Raw genomic sequence first — 24802 nt, 5'->3', positions numbered from 1 at the left:
AATTTGAAGCATAAAATTTTTTTCCAAAAATGCATCTGGCCATCAAATATTCATTTAAACATTGTTTAAAAAAAACCCAACAATTCGTAACGATTATCTTTTTCATCATTTTTATCAACTTGTCAAGGTATGAAAGTATTGTTGTTTTAGTTTTTAAAATCAAGAACAAATCAAACATCCAGAGTTCGTCATTTTTTTTATTTTTTAAATTTGATTCTGCTTCAAGCAACTAAGTCATCATCTGGATCGTTAAACTGAAGGACACGAAAGAGCTGCGACATGATGCGAGAGGAAGGGTGCATCCGACTAGAAGTAAACGACCGTCAGGAGGAGGGATGGTATTACCAATGTTTTATTTTGGTGTAACATGTAGGGGAAGAATTTTCTAGGAAAAAATCTAGAATACCGGAGATGAGAGCTGGTTGGAAACATAACATGCAGCTGATTGAAACAAAGACACCTGGGAGGACATTTGCAGATGCAATCGATAAAATAAACCTGGTTGTTAAACAAATGATACACATTTGCTGAAGGTACGTTTAATGGGCAAGATCCTGGATAGACATAATAGTTGAAGGTATGTGGATGTCCAAAAATGTTATGTTAACTAGCTCTGATTGAGATAGGAAGTTTCTGGCTAGCGAATTCGCGAGGTGAACTCTTATGCAGTCTACACCCTTCACGATCTGTAACTAAACAATAATAAAAATGTATTTATGATTCTGGACTTTTGAGATGTGGCTTGATTATTCGTATTCTTCAGACTACTGTTTTCATCTTGAGTGTCGTTTGCGCAACATTTCAGTTGATGTTATCTCCAACCTTCTTCAAAAAAAAAAAAAAAAAAAAAAAATACCTACAACTCCAACTCTATTCGCACCTACTGAAAACCTGCCCATATATATCTATTCACCTAATTACGCATGACTCAATACTTGCTGTCTTATCCATGCTATATTGCACTTACATCTTAACCCTCCTATCATCTAAAATAGCTCGGGCACAACTCGTAGCTCAATTCTTAATACCTACTCATACTGTAACACTATACTAGACCTAAGCTAACATTAATAAAAAAAAAAAAAAAAGGGTACGACTAAAATCACATTATCTCCTCCCTAACAAGCCCTCTTACAAACATAGACGCTTACACTGCATGAACTTCACCCACCCCCTTTATCCATTAACAAGTAAATAGCATGTCCCTAAATCACTTTGAGGAGTGTAACTAATCAGTAGATATAATCCCCCACAAACTAACCCAGTAACACTAACAACGCGGGGTCGCAGAAATACCTGGATTAGAACCTAGGCGCGGAGAAAACCCTCTCAGGGCTGACGGACCCAGTAGGTCTTCCCAGATCATCCGTCTAGGAGAAGGAAAACTCTGAAACTAAACCAAAGGGGAGAGAGGCCTCTTCAGTCTTGGATGACAACCTTCCTAGAGCTGGTGACTCAAACAAATTCACCGGTTTGCAAACCTAAATTGCTTAAGGAGTAGATAGGCTCTGTCTATCGCCCGGCTTCCATACTCCTTCTTTGCCTATTAGTCAAGCGCAGAGACACTATCTCAGTGATTAGACAGAAACACCCAGCGGTAGATCTTGTTTCCTGGCTAGGGCAATGAACGCCGTTCTTCCCCATTCCCAGCATGCCCCACCCCTAAAACTGAACATTTGGGAGTGCTTGAGTATAAGATATGACTGAGCGGTTAGATTGGGTTGACCTTCTTCTAAAGGGTTGAGGGTACCGGATTGACAGTTCCTGGCTGCTGTTCCCGACTGGTAGTACAGGAGCCCTAACTCTTTGGTAGCGCTTAGAGCGGCTGCTCCATCAACAGTTGAATAATATCGGGTTGTTTGCAGTGCCATGACGCGCATGGAAAGGGACCCTGCACTCATCCCCGGTGGGCTTTCCTGAGGCCACAATCCTAATTGGAGAAAGGTCAGCTGATGGTCTACTTGTGATGCATGTCTGAAGCTCCGCATAACCTCTTGTTTAGCTCCCCCTTACCGAAACTCTTAAAAAAAAATATGACGACAGTACAATCTAAAAATAAGCTTAAACCAGGATTAGGGACAAACAAATTTAACTTGCCTCCTCCCTTGAGGCTCTCATTCATAAATATCCGTGGGCTTAGAACTAACTTAGCTGATGTTGAAGCATTTCTCTTAACAAATACCCCGGATATCTTAGCACTAAGTGAGACTAACCTACACTCCTCCATTCCCTCTAACCACTTTAACATGCCTGGATATCTCCCACTCTGCCGTAAGGACTCTGACAGACATATGCACGGACTTGGAGTTTACATTCGTAATACCCTTCCCTTGACTAGAGAAACAAACCTAGAAACAGATGATCAAGCCTTTATGTGCTTTAGACTAAACGTGCAACACAGTATTAGCTACTATTATTTTCTCTACCGCTCTCCCTCGACTCAGGACTGCTCCATAATAAACAAAGTATCTGACAGCATAGACACGGCACTGTCCCTCGACACTAGCGCACAAATACATGTGTTTGGTGACTTTAATGTCCACCACAAAAACTGGCTTGGATTCTCTTCTCACACAGATGCAGCGGGCAGCACAACCCATAGCTTCGCTATATCTCACTCCCTATCACAAATTGTTACGTTTCCAACCCGTTTCCCTGACCAGGAAGAACAACACGCATCACTTCTAGATCTGTTTTTGACCACAGTTCCCGATGACTGCATAGCGAAGGCCCACAGCCCACTTGGGAACGCTGATCATGCAGTGATAATGGTTGAAATCGCCCTAAACTCTAGAGCCAAAACTAAAGAGCCAGTGCTTAAAACAACGAGATATTATAAAAAGGCTGACTGAGAAGCCATCAGAGATCTTATCAGAGATGCCCCATGGAGAAATATTTTTTCTCTCCCCCCCTGCTGAAGAGTGTGCAAATGAGACCACTGAATGGTTCAAAACTGCAATTGAAGCACATGTTCCCATGCAGAAATTTATAGCAAGCCCCACTCTCCCCAATTGTTTACTTCGACTTGCGCAACTGCCATTGCTCAAAGGCAGCATGCTTACCGCAGATTTAACCGATGTAAGTCCAGTTCAAACAGACAGAAGTACATAGAAGCTAGAAGTAACGTTAAGAAAGAAATAGCGACAGCTAAGAGAGAATTTACTGAAACGACTAAAAAACGCATCAAAGCACAAAAATTAGGAACTCGAGACTTCTGGAAAATCTACAACAGTGTAGTAAATAATGGGCAATCAACAATTCCCCCACTAACCAACAATCACGAGGTTGTTTGCTCAGCAACCGAGAAGGCTAACATGCTTGCCGGTCGGTTTGCCTCAAACTCCACACTGGACCCTCTCAACCACCCCCTACCTGACTTTCCTATGTGGACAGACGCCACACTAGATGATCTGAAAATCACCCCTGCTCAGGTGCATGCTATCATAAAAAACCTTGACACTTCAAAAGCATGTGGACCCGATCTCATCCCAGCTGTGCTATTAAAAAGTGGTCAGCCGAAGTAGCTCCAGTCCTCTCCAAACTCTACAACAAATGCCTTAATGAATCTTGCTTTCTGGGCTGTTGGAAAACTGCTTCTGTGGTACCAGTATTCAAGAATTCTGGCGAAAGAACGAACCCATTAAATTATCACCCCATTAGCCTCCTCCCACTTTTTGCCAAAATATTTGAGACCATAATTAACCATGCTCTAGTCCATCATCTTACAGATGCTAAACTACTGACTGACAAACAATATGGATTTAGACAAGCCCGTTCCACAGCAGACATCCTCACCGTGATCTCTGAACGTATATACCAATCACTGGACAAAGCGGGGGAAGGCAGAGCGGTAGCTCTAGATATATCTAAGGCTTTTGACAGGGTATGGCATGAGGGTCTCCTCAGTAAAATCAGATCATACGGTATCACTGGTAGAATACTTAACATAATTAAATCCTTCTTAGATAAGAGAAAAATCCAGGTAGTCCTAGACGGTCGCACATCTAAACAATATGATATAAATGCGGGAGTGCCCCAGGGTTCTATCCTTGGACCTCTATTGTTCTTGATATTCATAAATGACCTCCCCGACAACATTGCCTCTGAGATGGGTATATATGCTGATGACACTACACTCTATGGCAGACACGACAGGAAGACGAATGAACACATTTCTAAAGAAATGGCAGAAACACTAGAGGAAGACCTCCAATCTGTAGTGGAATGGGGACAAAAGTGGTTGGTCGCGTTCAATGCTGCCAAGACTAAACTAGTTTCATTCAATAATTACAAGAAACCCTCTCTACCACCAATAGCAATGGCCAACGACTCTTTATCTGAGAGTCCATCTTTCAAACTCCTTGGCCTAACGTTCACAGGAAACATGAGTTGGAACAATTACATTGAAGGCATTGCCAGGGCCGCTGCAAGAAAGGTAGGCTCTCTCTACCGTGCTAGAAAACTACTAACACCCGAAAGTATCCTGTACCTCTATAAGGCCACCATTCGCCCATGTATGGAGTATTGCTGCCACATCTGGGCTGGTGCATCTGCTACTAGTCTCTCGCTCCTTGACAAGGTTCAAAAGAGAGTCGCAAATCTGATAGGCCCTGAACTGGCATCTAAGCTTCAGCCTCTGTCCCATCGACGAAATGTTGCATCCCTCTGCCTGTTCTACAAGTATTTTAGTGGTGAATGCTCTGATGAACTGCAATCACTTGTGCCCCCACGACGCGAGCACCCTCGACAAACCCGACAGGCTACTAGATCCCACCCCCACACTGTAGAGGTCCCTAGATGTAAAAGATCTTTTTACTCCAATAGTTTCTTCCCCAGAACCGCAAGACTCTGGAATTCCATTCCAGGTCCCTGCTTCCCCAACAGTACTGACGTGCAGAAGTTCAAGTGTAACGTGAACCGACACCTTGCTACCCAAATCCCTACATAGTACCCCAGTAGTTGTTGCCCCTGATAGTAGCCCCCTACACCAAAGTGGCAATTTGCCTTGTTTGGGGTGAAAATGTAATTAAAAAAAAAAAAAAAAAAAAGTGTACATTGTCAAACTTGTGGATCTTTCTGTCGAACTTCTCCACACGGACTTGTGATGCAGCGGACAGAACACTTGGTAAAATTCAGTTGTAAAAGCTACACTCTTCCGGAGGTTGAAGGTTCAGTCTTCAGTGCAAGCGACACGTGAAATACAATTTTGAATTACTTAGGATTTCCACTCAGCCGTGACTGATTGGCTATCCCCACGGCTTGAATTAAAGGACTCCATTTGAAATTCTGTGCAGATTCCCAAGTTCGACGAAATACACCTGAAGAAAGTCGGAGGTTACATTGATGGAAACCTTGTGCAAATAACACTTGAGATGAGAACAGTAATCGGAAGAATCCAAATAATCCGTACCATTCTGTTTTTTATGCGTAAGTAATCATTCTTCTAAGCACGGCAGCAATGTTAGATTTATATTCTTACTAGCAGAAGTACCTGTCGTTGACTGGGTTCAAAAACAGCCTACAGAAAATGAACTTTGATTGATGAAAGTATGATAGGTTATGAAAAGGAGGGGGTTGTAAAGAGATAGGTTTTGATACTCAAAAATTTTACCCTAAGCAAAATATGATCAAAGTAAAGATAATTTTCGCGAAAATATATTTTTTTATATCAACTTTGTTTCCATTTGTAGCCAAGAGTGACCAGCAAAATGATGTTTCCTTACAAAGAGAAAATGTTATATATATAATAATATAAATATACAAGAAATAAATGTTACCATAGTCAATAAAAGTTACTTTTATGGTAGAAAAGTTCATTCGTTTGTATTTTTAAGTAGTTTGTAAAAAAAAGTTTTTTTTTTTTTTAATTCGCAAACCGGTTTAAAAAAAAAAAATCAAAATGGCAACGACTTTGAAATGGAGAGCCCCGTTTTCAATTTGAAGGAGGGGCACCTTAGCATTCTGTGTTAACAATTTAAGAGAGTTCCGTCAATGTAAGGAATATTTATAAACATATTTTGATGTTTTCCGTTATTTTGTGCTTGAGGAATATTCGATGATGGCATGTGTAGTTTATATAAAAATTCATTTAAGTAGTTATCGCCTCAAATTTTGTTTTAATTTCGGTTCCCTGAAATTATTTCAAGTAAAGAGCATTAAAAACTATTTCAAAACTAAAATAACATGAACTGAACTTTTATTGACTATGGTAACATTTATTTCTTGTATATTTATTTTTTCGGGTAGTTGTTTGTTGGCTTTTCTGCTAAACACTCTTACTAAATAATATTGACGAAATATCGAAAAGCAAAGAAACAAAAACAGTTTTGAAAAATAATGAAGCTGTACTTACTTTAGTAAAATAATCCGAAACAGCAAAATGGGATATTAAAAAAGTAAACACGTAATTACTTTAGTTTTTTAAAGCAAAGAATCGATATAAATATTAATAAGAAGAAAATGGCGCCCTTTTCAAGCAGAACAGCTTCGTTTCAGTTTTACAGTATTAAATGGTGTAGTATTGCGCCGTCGGATTAAGGGTTGTACTATTGTAATGTAAAGAACACGTAAAAAGGGTTGTAATCAACTGAATTCCTTCTAGTACACTGACAAAAAAAACCCTTAAACAGATATATAAATAAAAATAAAAAGGTTATGTAAATGTTTTTAAAAAGACACGTAATCACGTGAGCAGGGTTTTTCCTTCTTTTGACATGATAACAAGTAATGTTCTTATTTTTTATTATTTATCTATTTTCGAAAGAGTGCCACATGCAAGTAGAAAAGGAAAAAAACAGAGTTTTGCAAAATTTGTGTCGAGAATTGTCTAAAGTTCCAACTTTTTTTTTTGGCTTTCACTTTAATAAGAACGTGAATTTATGAGGTGAATTTATTTGACACAATATGATTCAACTCAAAAAAAAAAAAAAAGCCTAACGTGAATTAAGATTACAGTTAAGGTGTTATTGTGGACCCTCACCCCTTTTAAAAAACCTTGTTAAACTTTGTGACATATTTCCATTCTATGGAGGTCAGGCGGGAACGAACACCCAATAATTTTATTATACCATATTTCTTCAAACTGAAACATAATTATCAAAGTATACTTACGCAAATAGATATGAAAAGTCTTTGTTAAAGTTTGTGCCATATTTCCATGGAGTACAGGCACGAACGCAGACCCCACAATTTTATTATACCATCCCTATTTAAGTTGAAACATACTTATCAAAGTATTATTATGTACATCTATATCAAAAACCCTTGTAAACGTTCTTTTTTTTCATTTTTTATTTCCATACTTTGGGGGCTAGGTGCGAACGCAGACCCCACAATTTTTATGAACCACCGTTCTGCCAGATCAAAAATACCCATTCGAGATCCTCGATACATCTATCATTATATGTAATCAGTTTTTTAAAATAGTCAACCATATAGGAGTCTATTCATGACCAGACACACACACACGTTCAGCTTTATATTATAGATTTATTTATATAGAAAATAATTTCGGAACGTCAAATTTTATCGGTTGGCCCATAAGGAGAAAAGATGGTTGTCATTAAATCAGACATTGTACGAGACTTTCTTTTGAAGTTTTTCTGTGAAACAAACCTTTTTTTTAATTGATGGATCACTGCTTCTCACTCGAAGATAAAAAGTTAAAAAGTTGGATGCTGGTGTTATTTACTTCCTTCCCACTGCAGGAAGATGTGACACAAGGTCAGACCGTGGCGAGTCAAGCCAGCACTCCTAAAGGAGGAGCACTGCAGTCTATTAAAAAGTTGTCTGGACAGCCCTGTTGGTATACCTTGGTAAGGGTACCCTAAGAAGTAAGCAAATAATCTCAGTAGTCCCAGAAGACAGGCGGTAAAGCCTGGGAGTGTGAACATCCTAGAACGGCACAGGACATAAGCTGTTCATCAGTCAACAGAGAAAAAGCCATTTCAAAAATGGCTAATACTCTGTTGGCTTTGGAGCTAAAGGACGAGGTTGGATGATAATCATGTCATGCAAGAATTGAAAGCAGTAGGTGAGCACTTGCTTTTCAAAGAGGACAGCTTGACAAGTATTTGTTTACATTGATGACAACTGCTGTAGTCTGTTGGGAAGCAGACTCATGATATCTTGTTCCACAAATGGGATGTTCTAAAAAAGAAACTGAAAGTTCTGTTTTGTTCTTGACACAGAGAGAGGGAAAGGAAATTTTTTTTGCTGTGGTTGTAGTCAAATGAGTTCTTTATTGTGAATGTTTTAGTGGGCGGAACTAGGAATTTGTGCCAAGCAGCATCTCTTCCATGTGAAACAGGCTGTGGGGATAAGAAGCAATCATGCCCTCGCCCCGATTTCTGTAATCAATCTTGACCTGCTGCCAGACACAATGTCTCTTGTTAATGATTGGAAAATCAAATTTTTACTACAGCTTAAAACCGATTTACTAGTTAAGACCAGGATTAAATACTAGTTAAGACTAATTGTTAGTATTAACTGTGTTTGTGCCTCTTTCAATTATTATTAGGTTAAGCAGGCTTAACAGTTGACATTCAAATCTTTTACGATGTAAAAAAATTCCCTGTAGAATTATTTGAGGTGTTTCAGTTTTTAGATGTTTATTTGTTCTTCCTATGGAAATGCTCATCTATATATATATATATATAAAACAGTAGATGCATGTATGTCTCTGTTTTAACATATTTAACTGATAAACTCTTAAACTACTGGTCACATAACACTAAAATTGACAGGAAATAGTAATAATACACCAAGGATGGCTTATAATAAGTAAAATCCTTGTTTGTATGGATGAATAATGCATACAGAAATATGTCGGCAAGTTAAAATGCAAAATGTTCATTTCAACATATTTATATTGCTTTTGTGCATGCACAAATTCATTCATAGCTGTGATTTAATTTTAAATCTTTCTTATCTATCTGTTGATAGCTCAAACGGTAGAAAATGCGGCTAAAGTGTTGAATGTTTTGGTTTTGATTCTAACTGATCACACCCAAGTCATTTTTTTTTTACTTTAGAAATCATTACTATATATTAGGTACAATATAATAATAAATATTAAATCTGCATGAATTTAAAATATATTTAAGTGACCGGGCAAGACCAGTCTCCTTCCTCTGCTAGTAAGCTATAAATCAACAGCATGGGTAAGTTACAGAACGGCACAGGACATAAGCTGTTCATCAGTCAACAGAGAAAAGGCCATTTCAAAAATGGCTAATACTCTGTTGGCTTTGGAGCTAAAGAAACTTCTTGGACGAGGTTGGATGATAATCATGTCATGCAAGGATTGAAAGCAGTAGTACTAAAAATGTTCGTAATATTGTGAAGATGATCCTTGAAAATGTGATCGATTTTTGCACGTTATGCCATGAAGGACCTGGATTTTCTTTGTTTATTTAAACGTTGTTAATAAAAACCAACAACTCGGAACAGTTATCTTTTTTATCATTCTTATCAACTTGTCAAGGTATCAAAGTATCGTTTTTTAGTTTTTAAAATAACAATAATAGTACGGATTATTTCTAGGGAAATATGAATGTCGCGGGCCACAATCTGGCAGGCGTTAGATTTGCTGTCCCTGTTTTTCCCTGCTTGCTCTCCTGAAAGAAATCAACTCAAATAGATAGCATTCAGTTGTTATTGAAGTCACGAATTCCGTAGGCAACTAACAAAATAACTCCAGTCGTGAAGTTTTGTTTTTATAAAAATTAATTATTAAACAAACTCTACAATATTTGATATTTTACAGTTTTAGTTTACATTTTTATTTAAATTTTTATATATAAAAAATATATGCAATTTCCTTTCTTTTTTGCAACAACGCAGCGTGTGTGAACAGTTCGCTCAGAAAAAGAAAAAAACTTTCTGCAATGACCAATTGTCTTTATTTCTCTCCTGTCTTTACTCTCCCTTTCTTTTAATCAGTGAGTGGAGGGGGTGTAGTGTGGGTGGAGGGGCAGTCAGACTCAACTCAGTTCAATTCTCAAAAACCTGTTCCACACACCTTCATATAGTGAGGTAGTGGGGTGAGTTTAGATGAGGTCTGGGTTTTCATTCAGCCAATTCATCTTCATAGCATCAAAATTGAATTTGCCCTGATTTGCTAAATTGGTAAAATCACTTGTGCATCTGAAGTAAATTCCCATCATCAGTTCCTCACACAGATAAACTCTGAAGCTTCTGGTTCACATCCGCCCTGCCAAAAACTCAAGTTTAGAAAAACAATAATGGATACTACCATATGCCATGTAATGAGTTCCTTCACAAAACAATATTATTATTAAATATTATTATCAATTCCTAATTCGCTCAGCTGAAGTTATTTCCCCTTCTTTTGGTTTGCGTCACCAACCAAACAAATTGAATCAGCAATCAGGAGTGTTCACCTAATGAAATGTTCTAATTCAGCTCTAATTAACCGTTACTGGTGCAATTTTTGACCATCATAGGTGGTTGGGTCACAGTATACTAGCATGGCGACCTGACGTTGTCCAGTATTGAATGAGGATCAACAAATGTTCCACCCTCCCATACTTTTATTGTCATTGAAATTAGTGATCAAATCAATTGATTGCCTGCTCTTGTTAGAGACTCCATTCCTCCCCCCGCAGTGTATTGGGAGGACGCTTCACATGCCTTCTCACAATGATTTAGGCCACAATAGATTGTAGTCTACATTGCACTGTAGAGAATTTACTGTTTTTATAAAATCATTTGTAAATAATAGCTTCACTTAAAATTTAAAAGTCAAGTATCATGGTTCAATTGTGCTCTAAAAAGAAACATTCATTTCAAATGTGCTCCTGACTCATAAAAGAATCTACATTTGATTTTATAGGGTTAGTCTTTCTGCTTGTGCGGTGATAAAACTTTTCAAATACACTTGTGATGTTAGGTTGTATAAAAGTGTTAACTTTGGTCAAAATCAAACTTCCTTCTTTAATCGGATGTTTTCGATTAGTGATTTTCTATACTTATTGCACACATTCTGATACAAAGCCTAGTAAGAACACTCCCTGACACATCAAGTATCTTCATGTGAAATTTAAAAAAAAAATTGTCTCATCCGTTTCAGAGTTCATAGGAAACGGACTCACACAGACAAGGTTCCTTTTATAGTAGATAGATAGATAGATAGATAGATTAGATGTTTGTTATCTTGTTTGACACTGTCCACACTTCATCTGCACATGAATGTTTTGGATAGTGGGAGAAAAAGTGAACAATATGAATAAAAAGCTAAAACAAATAGAATGATGTAAATAATTAAAAGAGCGAAAGAAAAGGTTCATTATGACATCACAATGTATTCTTAGATTATGAAATCCTTTAACTTTGTAATCCTTGTAAAAATAAAAAAAATCAAAGTTGAAAACTTTGAATAACATTTTTTTTCTATTATGAAATTACGTTCTTGTTTTTCAAGCAATGTAACCTCTGACCTCTGTATCTTAGAGTCAGGAATCTTTCTGTTGAACTTAAAAACCTGCGTGAAACTTTGAATGGAACTTGCAAGAATCTGTGGTGGAGTAAATAAAGTTCTTGGTAAAATTTAGTTGTAATTTACACTTTTTTGGAGATAAAAGGTTCAATCGTTAGTGTGGGCGATAGGAAGAATCCAATTGCAAATTATTTAAGACTTTTACCGGGTCATGGCTGATGGAACAAGAACATGCTACTCCTGTGAATTAAATGAACAGTTTCTGTTCGCAAATTCTGTGCGGATTTCAGAGTTTGATAAAAAGATTCTTGCATTTGACAAGATACACCCTAAGAAGATTAAGTGAAACATGAAACTCAAGATGCGAATAGTAGTCCGTAGAATCCAAATAATATGAATAACCAGTCCTTATCTAAAAAAGTCACAAACATAACTACAAATTTTCAAATTTCTAACAAACTTTGAACGGCCATAATTTGTTGATTAATTGTGATATTAGCGTAAACTCAGTACTGTGCTTTGCAAAAATCTGGTCACATTAAAGTTTCTTATAATTTAATGAAAATAAAATTTTTATTTGCGATCTTTCTTTTTTTGCTTTTATTATGATATTTTGAAGTAAAAATTGTTTTTTTTTTTGTTTTTTTTTTAGCCTTACCATTTTGAAAGTCTGAGTAAATTAGAGAAGACCTTGCAAGACTTGGATGCGTGTTGTGATCCGTTGTGTGACAGCAGCCGCAATTCCGCAATGCCCCAGGCGCATGACAGCACAGACTACCATCTTCACGTAACGGAATTGGATGAGAAACATGTGACACTTGATGTTCAGGTAAAGTTTATCGGCATTTTTGTTGAAATGTGTCGGGATAGCAGGGCACTTATTATTTTTGTTTTATTTACGTAGAAAATACAATGAAAAAAATGTATAAAATAATAATAACAATAATATATTTAACTCGCCAAAAAGTCTTTTTAGCAACTGTTACATCAACAGAAAATCAAAGAACTGACATATCGCAAAAGAAGCAACGCGACAAGAACATGTCTTAAACGTTAGTATAATGATCAGAAAAGAATGTTGACGCGAAAAGAAAATGAAAAACAATAGTTTTGCGTATTCAAACATCTTTTTAAAATCCTATTTAAAAAAAAAAAAAAATCATTTAATTACATCAATTAAATCCACCAGAATGTATCTCCATTTCTTCATAAACAAGTCAGCCATTTTAAACCATTGGTTAATAGTTCTCACAGATGAATCATTGCGAGTCTGTCTTCTCTATCGCTACTTTTATGGCAGGTGCTCGACTGAACTCCAATCTTTGGTCCCCCACCCTGTAAAACGTTCGCAATGAATACTCGTCTAGTTGCAACAACTGTCAACAACTCCCCTCACTCTCTATCTGTGCCTAAAACTAAACGAACATCCTGTAAGTAGAGTTTCTTTCCTAAAACTGTTCGTGGAACACAATACTGTGGGGTTGCCTCCCGGCTGCTGATGTAAATAAATTCCTGTTGAGCCATCCTCTCAAATAATTAAGCCCTACCCAAGTTCCACCATAATCGATCATGTCTCAGTATCTATCTGACACCTATTAACTCTTATCCTAGAGTTGTCTCCGGGCCTTGATAAGCCAGAAAGCTTTCTATTCTAATAGTTTCTTTCCTCGAATGGCTAAACTTTGGAATTCCCTCCATGTTTCCTGTTTCCCTGACATTACTGACATGCAGAAGTTTAAATGTAAGGTGAACAAACATCTCGTTGCTCAGTTCCCCACAGTCCCCTATTAGACAGGATCCCAAATAGTAGCCCCTTATGTTTCAAGTGGCAGTATACCTAGTTTAGGGTGTAAAAAAAAAATGAAACAAAAGAAACCCAACTTAATCACTAGGTGGCGCTCAGTATTAATCACATGGAGGTGCACATTTGGACCATATTAAACGGCAACAAAACAAAGATCAAAACTTGGTGAACACACGCCAGGCATAGACTGACGTTTATTTTTACTGGATATTGTTGAGTTGTGAATTTTATCAATAACTAGCAGGGGCACATGACCTTGCTGGGTCATAAAATTAAAAAAAAATTTTTTTTTTTAAAATTCAATTTTCACCCCAAACAAGGCACAGAGCCACTTTGAAGTGGCACTGTGTCTTGTTTGGGGTGAAAATTGAATTTAAAAAAAACAACTTTTTTGTAATTTTATGACCCAGCAGAATGGAATTTGTAGACAACTGATTCGCTGAACCATAAGAAGTGAAGAGTGGCTTCAGTAATATAAAAAAAAAAAATGTCAGGGAAAAGTGACATTAGATGAGTCTATGAAGATTCCATGATATTTTATCAATCGTATAAATTGATGTCAGATAACACAATGCAATAAGAATGGTTTTATCTTTTTCTTTATAATATTAAACGAGGAACATTTAGGGGTTAATTAAAATCAATGTATTATTACATTGTAATAGGAGGAAAAAGGACGTTTTAATATTTTTTCCTCAAAAACGGAAAATCTGGATCAGAAACATGAGTATTGAAACAACGTAAAATCTTGTACGGTATTATAAAAATAATTTATTTATAAAATTTCGTTTCGTTTAACTCTGCTCCGTTTTTTACATAGGGCAGTATTTCTAGTGTGATAAACTCGATGTTTTAACATTCATCTTGATTTGTGTAGCATGTTTACCCATTTCAAACATGTTTTTCTTAAGATTACATGTGTAATAATAAATAGATTTTAACTCGAAATCGTTCCTTATGTAATAATATTAACAAAATAAATGACATAAAACAGTTTTTTATCGCCTATACGCAATTTGTTATTGCATCGTGTAGTCCGATGTCAACCTATATAACACTGGTATTGTTTTATTGAAACTTTTTTTTCCAAAAAGAAAAAGAAATCAACTTTTCCCGATTTCTATGACAGATTTTTACATATATGGTATTCCATACTGAAAATACTTAACGTATCCTAAATGAAAGTAGTGCGGTCCGTCTGATGATGGGTTAGCAGGTACATCCTGTGTGCGATCACGTGCTCCCCATGCTTGACAAGGATCATCGATGACAACGTTGTATGCATGCATTTCTTCTCTTCTGACCGTGTTGTTGTCTCTCACATTTGTGGTTGCCAAGGAGGGAGTACACGGTGGCTCACAAGTATACACAAAGACTAAAATAAGTCAAAACACAGAAAATACAAACTTGAACACATTTCGTAGATGTCAGGTGTACCTTGCATGTGTGTGGGACACCATCAACCTTCTAAAGACTAATACTCACATTTCAATATTCTGTTGCGGTCATGTCCATCAGTTGCCGTCAACTCATCTTGATCTTCTCTGAGCTACAGTCTGCGTTCAACTGTCGTAAACTCAAGCCTGTCCCTCTAACTTTGCATAAACTATCTTAAAACTCATTGTCACTCCTAGAACTATCCGTAAACTAACTCTAAATATATTAATCTCTATATCCGATCTTTTGTCCGCCACACTTTGATTAACAATCCTATTTCAGCTTCCTTTTGTGTGCATACAACTTCTTCCCCATTCGTATTATTTAGATTCATCGGACTACTGTTCTCATCTTGAGTGTGATTTTCAGAATGTTTCGGTCGATGTAACCTCTAACCTTTTTGTCAAAGTCAGGAGTGTTTTTGTCGAACTTGGGAATTTGGATGAGATGAGAACAGTAGTCCGATGAATTCAAATAATACGAATAACCAATCCTCATCTCAAAAATTCAAAAACGTCATTCCTCTCTGTTGTTTTTCTATTTAGCTCCTTTTCTATATCTTATTGTTTTTCTGCTGATAACCATACTACCTCTTTTTGTTATAGTTTCTCTTTCTTTTTTTGTTTCTCTTTTTTTGTTTCTCTTTCTTTTTTTTGTTTCTCTTTTTTTTGTTTCTCTTTCTTTTTTTGTTTTTCTTTTTTTTGTCTCTCTTTCTTTTTTTGTTTCTCTTTCTTTTTTTGTTTTTTCTTTCTTTTTTTTGTTTTTCTTTCTTTTTTGTTTTTCTTTCTTTTTTTTGTTTTTCTTTCTTTTTTTGTTTCTCTTTTTGTTATAGTTTCTCTTTCTTTTTTTTATTTTTCTTTCTTTTTTGTTTTTCTTTCTTTTTTGTTTTTTTCCTCTTGTTTTTTGCCTTTTTGCGTCACTAGGAAAAGATTTTGTTTCTCATGATTTATGACATTTCACTTCCACTTTATCTTTGCAGGTCACTCGTGGTGTCTCGGAGTCTGACACGACAGACACGGAATCCCATGCGTATCCTACAATTGAAGTTATTCATCGCAAACAAACACCTGACCTGCATGGAATCTTAAAGCAGCGTTCGCGGACAATCTCTGATTCTAGTGATGAAAATGGAACAGTGCTGTCTGCATCCCCGGACAGCTCGTCCCATGAAGGCCACTTCCCGTCTGTTAAAAAGTCTGTCTCCTTTAATGAACGTATCGATCAAACGACGTTCAAAACGAACTCTACTGTATCGAGCATGCACAATGCATTGAAATCAAAACGCAAGCGCACACGACAGCGAGAGGAGCGCCGAAAGAATGGTCGGCGCCGGCGCCGACACAGTAGCCAAGAAAGTAGTGAAGGGGAGGAAGGGCATCTGAAAGATAAAAGTGATGCTCCTGTCACAAAAGGTTCGCATCAAGGAGGGCAACAACATGGCAAGAATAGTCGTAAGGAAACCAGAGCTGCTGCTGCTGCTGCTGCATTTAATAAGAACGCATCTAAACAGGATGGGACTGGCAGCAGTAGCACTGTCGAGGAGACAGATGAAACAACCAACACAGAAGGTTCAGGACACGACACAGACTCTGGATGCGACAACAACGACAACAATTCAAAGAACTCTTCCAAGCCGGAATCTTCATCCCAATCTGAAGACAATAATGTTGACCATTATAATTTACGGCCCCGCGGGAACCGTAGCTCAAAGTCAGAACCAAAGAATTGTTATTCAACGAAGAACTGTTCGCATAATTCTATCGTTGTCAGCGGTGAGCGGATGGATAATGAATTGACGCCCGAAGAACGGACAAAACTCGATCGTTTAATGACAGCCGCCCTTAATCAGACGTTGAGTCAGATGAAACCAAATCTCAATGATAATTCTGAACATTTTGAAGTGGTTGAATCTTTGAAAACGGATGCGGTTGAACCATCAAAAGCCCAAGTCACTGATACGATGACGCATATGGCATCGTTATCGATAGGTGATGGTGTAAAAGCTCCAACGGAGAAAGAACATGTCGTGTCTAATGCGGCTGTTTGTAACGGACAATTAGTTGACGTTGATAACAGTACTCCGCCTGTGGTAAACAATGAGGACGACGGAAAGTCTGTTGTTAGGGTTGGGGGTGAGGCCGAAAAAAGCAGGGTGAAGTGTCCCAAAGAAAAGTCTTCAGATTGTAATACCAAGTTGAAAAACAACAATGCCATCAACGGAAAGAAGTGTCAGAAATCTGAACTGGACAATTTTCGGTCGACGCCAAAGATCGAGTCCACTCTCAGCTGGACAGACACTGAGTATACGAAGCAGCAGTTGAGTAATGAGCATCACACCGAGTGTGCGTTTCACTTTAACAACAACGTCATGTTTGAATTGGATTGAGTACACCTCCTCCCCCTCCCCCATCAATGCCGGGAAACTCATCTCCCCCCTTCCCTCCTCTCAAAAAAAAAAGAAAAAAAAAAGAAAAGAAAAAGAAAGAAAAACTGATAAACTTACTGTTTTCATCTTATTTTTTTTTTAAATTACAAATTTGAATAATGACCAATTTAGATATATTTGTCGTTCTAGGATATTTTTTTTAAACAAAGAAAAACAATTTTCTTAAAATTTTCTAAGTCTTGTTTCAAATTAAAAAAAAAATATATATATATATTTATTTTTTAATGGTGTGAAATAAAATGGGAATTCAAAAATAAAAATATTTCCGATTTCAATTTTCTTTGTTACCAAGAACATAGCAGTTAAAACATGGAATGCAAATGAATAACTAAAACCCAACGATGCGTTGCAATCAAGTTGTTAGTGTACCTACTTTTTTGCCGTCCTACGAGGGAAGGGCCAGACACGAGTCGGTTTTTAATGGGGGGGGGGAATCCAGCTGTTCAAAATTGGGCAAAAAATTAAAATTGCTTCAATTTAGAAGGATTCACTGCTTGACCGAGGACACAAAACATGAAGTGTATTATTAGACCAGATACTACACTTTGCTTTTTGGCAAAAGCCAAATTGTCTAGTAGATGACTCATAGTTGTTTTTTCATCTATAAATATAAAAGTGGAAATGTATGTATGTATGTATGTATGTCTGGGCAGGAGCTGCTAAAAGCAGCCTATCCTGCCTTGACAGAGTACAAAATAGACTTTGTGGCTTAGTGGGGGATGCCCTTTTCTCTACCCTGCAACTTCTCTCCCACAGAAGAGACGTTGCGAGCCTATCCTTGTTTTATCGTTATTTCCATGGCAGGTGCTTGTCTGAACTCCAATCTCTGGTCCCCCCTCGCCAATCTTTCACGAAAAACACCCGTCTAGCTGAATCCACTGTGAAAAATTTCCCTCACTCTTTATCTGTGCCTAAATCAAAACGTGGATTCCATGAACAAAGCTTCTTTCTTAGAACTGCACGCCTGTGGAACTCTGTTCCGTCTGCCTGCTTCCCACCTGACTACAACTTGGATGTGTTAAAGTCCAACATTAACAAATTCCTAATGAACCTTCCCCTTAAGTAAACACTTCATCAAATCTCCACACTAACGTACTGTACTTGCAATAACCCTTATCCCTGAGTGGCTTCTGGGCCTTGATAAGTGGTGACCACCGTGTAAAAAAAAAAAAATGTATGTATGTATGCTTGCTTTTTGTGTATGTCTGTAAAAGGCTTTTTTTCCGAGAAGTGATCGGTCAGCTCACAACTTCTTAAAACTTTTTATATCACGTCTAAATCATAATATCTACGAGTTAACAATGGAGGTCGCCTGTCTATTTAATTTGCTCAACTTTGAAAAGATAAATATTCAACATTTTTCGCTCGCTGCATGTGGATTAGGCTTTTTCGTATCATAAAAGCGACACTAATTTTGGCGGTATTTTTCCGATCGCGATCGCCGGAAATGTTAATCAGATTTGATCAATGTGGAGTTTTTCCTTATATCAGACAATTGCTATTCAATTTGGACAATCCCCTTTTTATTGGGAGCTGGTTTCCCCCCCAACATCTTGGGGAAACAAAAAAAAAATTAAAAAAGCGTTCCCACAGTGAATAAAAAAATAAAATACTACCCCGCAGTCAAAGTTGACCTCATTAAGTAATTAAAAACGGGAACCTGCTAATTCTAAATAGTTAAATAAATTCAAACGTGTTTCTGTTAGTGTTTCGTGGTGGTCCAATGTTTAACGTCGCAGGTTTTTTTTTCACACTTTAATTACCAACTTTGCCTCAAGGGTTCAGGTTCGATCCTTCATGCTTACCTACCAAAATTTTTTCAAATTCTTTTACCCCCCCTCCTCCCGACACAAACACCTGGGTGTTTTGATTTACCCAAACCCACACACACCTACAAACACCCGGGCAATGCCAGGTACCCCCCACTAGTCTATATATATAAAAGCGAAAATGTGTGTATGTATGTATGTGTGTTTGTATATCTTGCAAAAACTTTCGACAGAGGTGACGGATTTTCACGAGATTGGTATCATTTTGAAGCCTAACATCTTGGACGACAAATATCGAAAAATTGGCCAAAAACATTAATTCCTTCACCCTAAACTGGACCCTTTTCTACAAAGAGGGTGCCGAAAAAATCGTTCCTTCATTTTCTCTCCTCCTGTTACTACGACAATGACGTCATGTTTGACCTAGAAAACATTGACGTTAGTTTAAACCACCTGCAAGTGTTTTTAAACATTTAATTTTATCCGTTCTCAATTGTATGTCTCTTTGGTGTAGGGATAACGTGTCAGGCTTTTTTTTTTCGTCTTAGCCTCGATGCTTCGGGTTCGAGCCCGTCTTCCTACCTAAACTTTTTTTCCTCTTTTACACCTTTTTCATTTGTTTTGGTTTTTCCAATTTTTTTTAACATCGTGTTTTTTTTATAATATTAAAACAGGGTCACCCTCTCCTACATACACACCTCCAAACACCCGGACAACGCCGGGTACCCCCCGCTAGTCTATAATATAAATCGCACCTGTCTGTTTAAATGTATGTCTGTATGAATGTATGTATGCATATGTATGTTTGTATGTCTGCCTAAAACTTTCAACAGAGGCGACAGATTTTCACCAGATTGGTATCGTTTTGAAGCTCGACCCTTCGGACGACAAATATCGAAAAATTGGCTAAAAACATTAATTTCTTTACCCTCAACTGGGCACTTTTCTACAAGGAGGGATCGCTTTTTTGCACCAATATTTTCGAAAGTCATCCCGCTTTTTGATTGACTAGCCTTAATTTAAACATTCATCACTTCCTGTTTGGTGATGGACGCAATGGCAAAGACATTACATTTTTTTTCACATTCTTTTTCTTCTTCGCGGTACAGGTTCAAGCCTGCCTGCCTCTTACCACTTTTTTTGCTCAACACACACCTCCAAACACCCGGGAAATGCCAGGCACCCGGTCTAGTCTAAAATAAAATGTAATAAGGAATATCCCACCTCTCCATCTGATTTGATTGGTGAAATCATGTTATGATGTCATCAACTGTGCACGGTTATCCTCGACCTGTTTCTGTGAATGGCATCATTCTTTTGTGACATGGTTTATGACTTCATCCATTACTCGTTTCATTTGAATTTTTTTTTTTTTTTACCATAGGCATCACCACTTATCAAGGCCCAGAGGCCACTCGAGGATAAGGTTTTTTTTGACTATTCTTCTCATCTTGAGTTTTATTCTCAATGTTTTGGTCCGACCTTCTTCGGGTGTATCTTGTCAAACTTTGGAATCTGCACGGCATTTCGAACAGAACCTTTTATTTAGTCTGAGAGTAGCATGCTCTTGTTTCGTCAGCCATGACCGGTCTTAGGTAATGCGCAATTGCATTTGGAACCTTCAACCTCCAGAAATATGTAATAATTCGCACTGAATCTTACTAAATACTTTATCCACTGTGCCATGGGTCCTTGCGGACAATTATTAATTGGAAATAATCAACAAATATATTGGGTGGAACGATAAAATTGTCGCCTTAGAAAAGACGACCTGATTCCATTTCCATTTGATGAAAACCGGTTTTCTTTTTTCTTTTTGCAGACCATTTACTAGTTGGCTTGTTGTGTACAAATACCAAGAGCGATAGTAGCCTTCTATCATGAGATGCACTGCTGTACAATTCATGCTTTCTACCAATCGAAGTTATGACAACAAGACCATTGCCAGCACCCTCAAAATGCAAATCTGGATAGTTCAATGTTTGAGGGCACAGCTCAATAAAGTTTACGGCCATGGTTATCATCTTTGGCTTTCAAGTGAGGGTCACATCATGCCACCTCACATCTTCAAAGTCAGTTTGAAAGTCAACACCAAAGTGTACCTGGATGTGCTGACGAGTGTGGCAATAGGACTTGGCGCCAGCCCACAAGTCCAAAGAGACCCAGGCTTGGCTTCAGAATGAGTGCTACAACTTTGTACTCTTTTCTCACTACCCCTTCCCCCTCCTCCTCTGAGCTGAACTCGCTGGACTACTTTGATCATACGTCGAGAACATCGACAACATGACCTTCCACAACACCAAAGCCAGCCTGATCGTCCCCATCTGCCGAGTATTTGTCGGCACTCATGGAAAAGGCATGCTGCCAGTACTGGACCTGTATCGAGGCAGTGATTGAGGCTGAAGGCGGCTACATAGAATAGATGTCAGCTGTACTACATAATCAAGTGACCTGGATTTATTTTTTTAATAAAAGTTTTAAAATAAAGCTGTACAGGGTGTCCACAAAGTCTGGTTACATTATGTGGCCAGACTTTGTAAAAGCATCCTCTAAATTATGTAGCCAGACTTTGTGGGCACCCTGTATATATATATATATATATATATATATATATATATATATATATATATATATATTCTCTCTCTCTCTCTCTCTCTCTTGCTCGTCCATCGAAGTCGACGATGACCAAGGTATCAATCAGTTCGGCGTCGGGGGTCAGTGGATCCTGAGATGGCTGATGAGGCCAATCTGTGCTCGGCAAACTCTTCCATACTCTGGACACGTGAAGGCTGTATCGGCAGGCTGTGAACCTGCAGCTCTCTCCTTTGCTGATATGATTGATATATATATATATATATATATATATATATATATATATATATATATACACATATACACACACACACACACACACACACACGTGTGTGTGTGTATATATACAGGGTGCCCACAAAGTCTGGCTACATAATCTACAGGATGCTTCCTCAAAGTCTGGCTACATTATGTAGCCAGACTTTGCGGACACCCTGTAGTATTGTTTTCTTCAGGGCGACAACTTTATCGTTCTATCTTGTAGATATATATAGTAACAATACGTAGCAATGAATATTGATACATAGCTGTAAGTAATAAAGATTGTACATCTAAAAATAAAAATAGGTTTATACCAGAACAATTATGTTATTTATTGTGCACAAAAGCAATCAGAGTAACAAGATTCACAGAATTTATATGTGTGTGTGTGTATAGTCTTTGAAGTTTTTAACATTTGAAACTATACAAAAAATTACTTTTTATCATTCGTTAAAAAAAACATCTAGTCAGTAAGTCATTTAATCACCTGCAGTCACTGCATCAACTCTGTCAAATTTACTATAATACCAATTTTTTTTATTTTTCAAGGGATCATCAGTTGTTTACCATGAAACACTGTTTCGGGGATTTAAAAACAAAACAGTGTATTACATCATGGCTCCCCAGCAGTGTTGATCAAACACCACCACCCTTAATCTTAGGAAGAAGACTAGTTACAAAAATTTGATCCAATTTCCTATTCTTAATTGCAATTACTAACCTTTTCATAGTATAAAAATGAATTTCTTACCTGTGCGATTCATCAATTTCCACATTTAAAATGGATATATTTTTTAATTTATCAGTCTTGTATTTATAAGATTTGGATTAATCCATTTAACTACTTATCACCCCCACTATAGTTAGTAGTTTGTATATTTACATTCTTATTTATTTAAAATTAGATATATAAAGGTTAAAAATATTTTATTTTTACATATATACATTTTTTTTTTTTTTTTTTTTATATATATATAAATTTATTATATGTAATTATAAATACATTTATACATTGCTAATATAGTTTTGGATTTCCTTTATTAATATAGTCTGGTTTATCTCAAAAGCATCAGGATAACGAACAAATGCTTTATTTAACTGATATTTAACTAATATATATATATATATATATATATATATATATATATATATATATATATATATATATATATATTAGAATTTTTCTTTTTCTTTTTTTTTTTAAATTTGGATTTCGAATCTCAAGTTTGGATATGTTAAACTGATGAGCCCAAAAACAAAAAAAAAAAAAATTCATACTGGAATTGTTTGCAATGACCCGTGGCATAGTAGATGAGAACAGTATTCTGATGAATCGAAAGTAATCTAAAATATTCGGAATCATTTTTCACTGTTGAGGACCGGTAAGGGTTTGCAAGGAAAGACAATTCTGTATTTAGTGGAAATATATTGAAAAGAAAGAAAAACACAACAAATAAGGAGAAGTTGTTATACGTCAGTCTGACTGCCAAGTGTGTATAAGTTGTGCGTAATGCTGAGAGGCATATTCTCCTGGTCTTTATAGTAAACGGAAGATTATATTGTAATCAGTAAGGTGGACACCACAACAATTATGATGTCATCTATTGTGCACAAAAAACATGAAACGAGATTTACAGTATTTTTATATCATAGAATATATATATGTATATATTATATAAGTTATGAAAATATATATGGCAATCAAGCTACACAGAATATTCTGTGTTTCATTCTTGTGAGAATTCGTCAGGCTTATGCATAAGCCTGACGAATTCTCACAAGAATGAAATGCAGAATATTCTATAGCTTAATTGCCATATATATTTTCGTAACTTCCTACCTTGCTCTACCTATGTATTGAACACTGTTGAAGTAAATACTGAAAATTCATCCATAAAATTATATCTTCGTATATTAATTTCCCTTTTGATAAATAATGTTCTCGTAATATGTTCAATGCTTTCCTCCCATCATCCAATGCGTCTCTTATAATCAGAGACAGACTTTTATCGTCTAAATATTGAATCAGTTCTGCAAAGACAGTCGCGTTTTTTTCGAGAAATTTGGGGTCGTTTGGATTCTCTGTTGTAGATTGTATGACTTTGTGTAGTTTTCGAATCCTTAGATGTCCCAGAAATTTTACCTGCCACAATTCGAATTTAGATTCTGATCCGTCAAAGAAAAGACGGTGGCTGGGCCCATAACCTGTTAAGTTTTGAGACATTGTGTTGAACAAAGATGGCGGCGTAGTTCAGATCAGTAACCAAGATGGCGACCAAGAATCAAATGCGGTCCGTGACGTAGCAAACGGCGAACTGATTGATTCCAAAATTCGACAATTTTTATAATAATTTTGCGACGTTTTCATTGGTTGTTTAGCACAGCCGTTGGTTATAAAAATGATTGGCGAATCCATTCGTCTCATGCCCCCATTAGGAGTCAAAAACATTTTACAATATGATTAAATGAAGTAATCATATATATATATATATATATGTATATATATATATATATATATATATATATATATTCAGACTTCTGGCAATAGATTTCTAATTGTTTACCCATCGACATAGCATTTAAATCATACTAACAATCAGCCCGCATGTAAAAATTCACAATCCCAAAAAATGTCTTCTTTTTTCTCTAAAATCAATCAGTTATCATGATAAATGGACAAGCTTTTGTCTTTAATAGGCCTTATCAAGTTCTGACATTTTTTCTCTTGTCTGTAAATTATATTTCCTGTCAGAGATATAGAAATCTCTTGTGGATAGTAGTTTGTGGAGGTTCTTCTTCATTATTAGAACGAAATTCCAAAAAATTCAATTTGAAGTAAAACCAACTGTATTTACTTAATAGTAATGTGATTGTAATGAACATATCCAAAAATTACGAAAAATGATAAAATAAAAAATTGATTATTAATAAAAATAATTTGCGAAGGTAATTACAAAAAAAATTGAGTTTTATCACGACCTTCATAGTATGTCATCAAGGCCTGGAAGCTGAAACATGACGTCATCCCAGAGCGC

At 36.7% G+C, this 24802-nt stretch overlaps 1 protein-coding gene across 1 annotated transcript in view; it reads left to right on the top strand.

Annotated features, from left to right (window-relative positions):
• The window catches only part of LOC145255840 (uncharacterized), a 92880-nt gene extending 75473 nt beyond the window's left edge, over window positions 1-17407 (top strand). The window contains exons 2-3 of the mRNA XM_080114572.1: window positions 12111-12287; window positions 15679-17407. Coding sequence (XP_079970698.1) covers window positions 12111-12287; window positions 15679-17085 — 1584 coding nt within the window. The 3' untranslated portion in view covers window positions 17086-17407. The remainder of the gene's footprint in view (window positions 1-12110; window positions 12288-15678) is intronic.
• Window positions 17408-24802: the final 7395 nt, after the last annotated feature.

This window comes from Euprymna scolopes, chromosome 31 (genome assembly GCF_053919585.1).
Source record: "Euprymna scolopes isolate OS-2025 chromosome 31, ASM5391958v1, whole genome shotgun sequence".
Taxonomy (NCBI): Eukaryota; Metazoa; Mollusca; class Cephalopoda; order Sepiida; family Sepiolidae; genus Euprymna; species Euprymna scolopes.
This window is presented reverse-complemented; position numbering and strand designations above follow the sequence as displayed.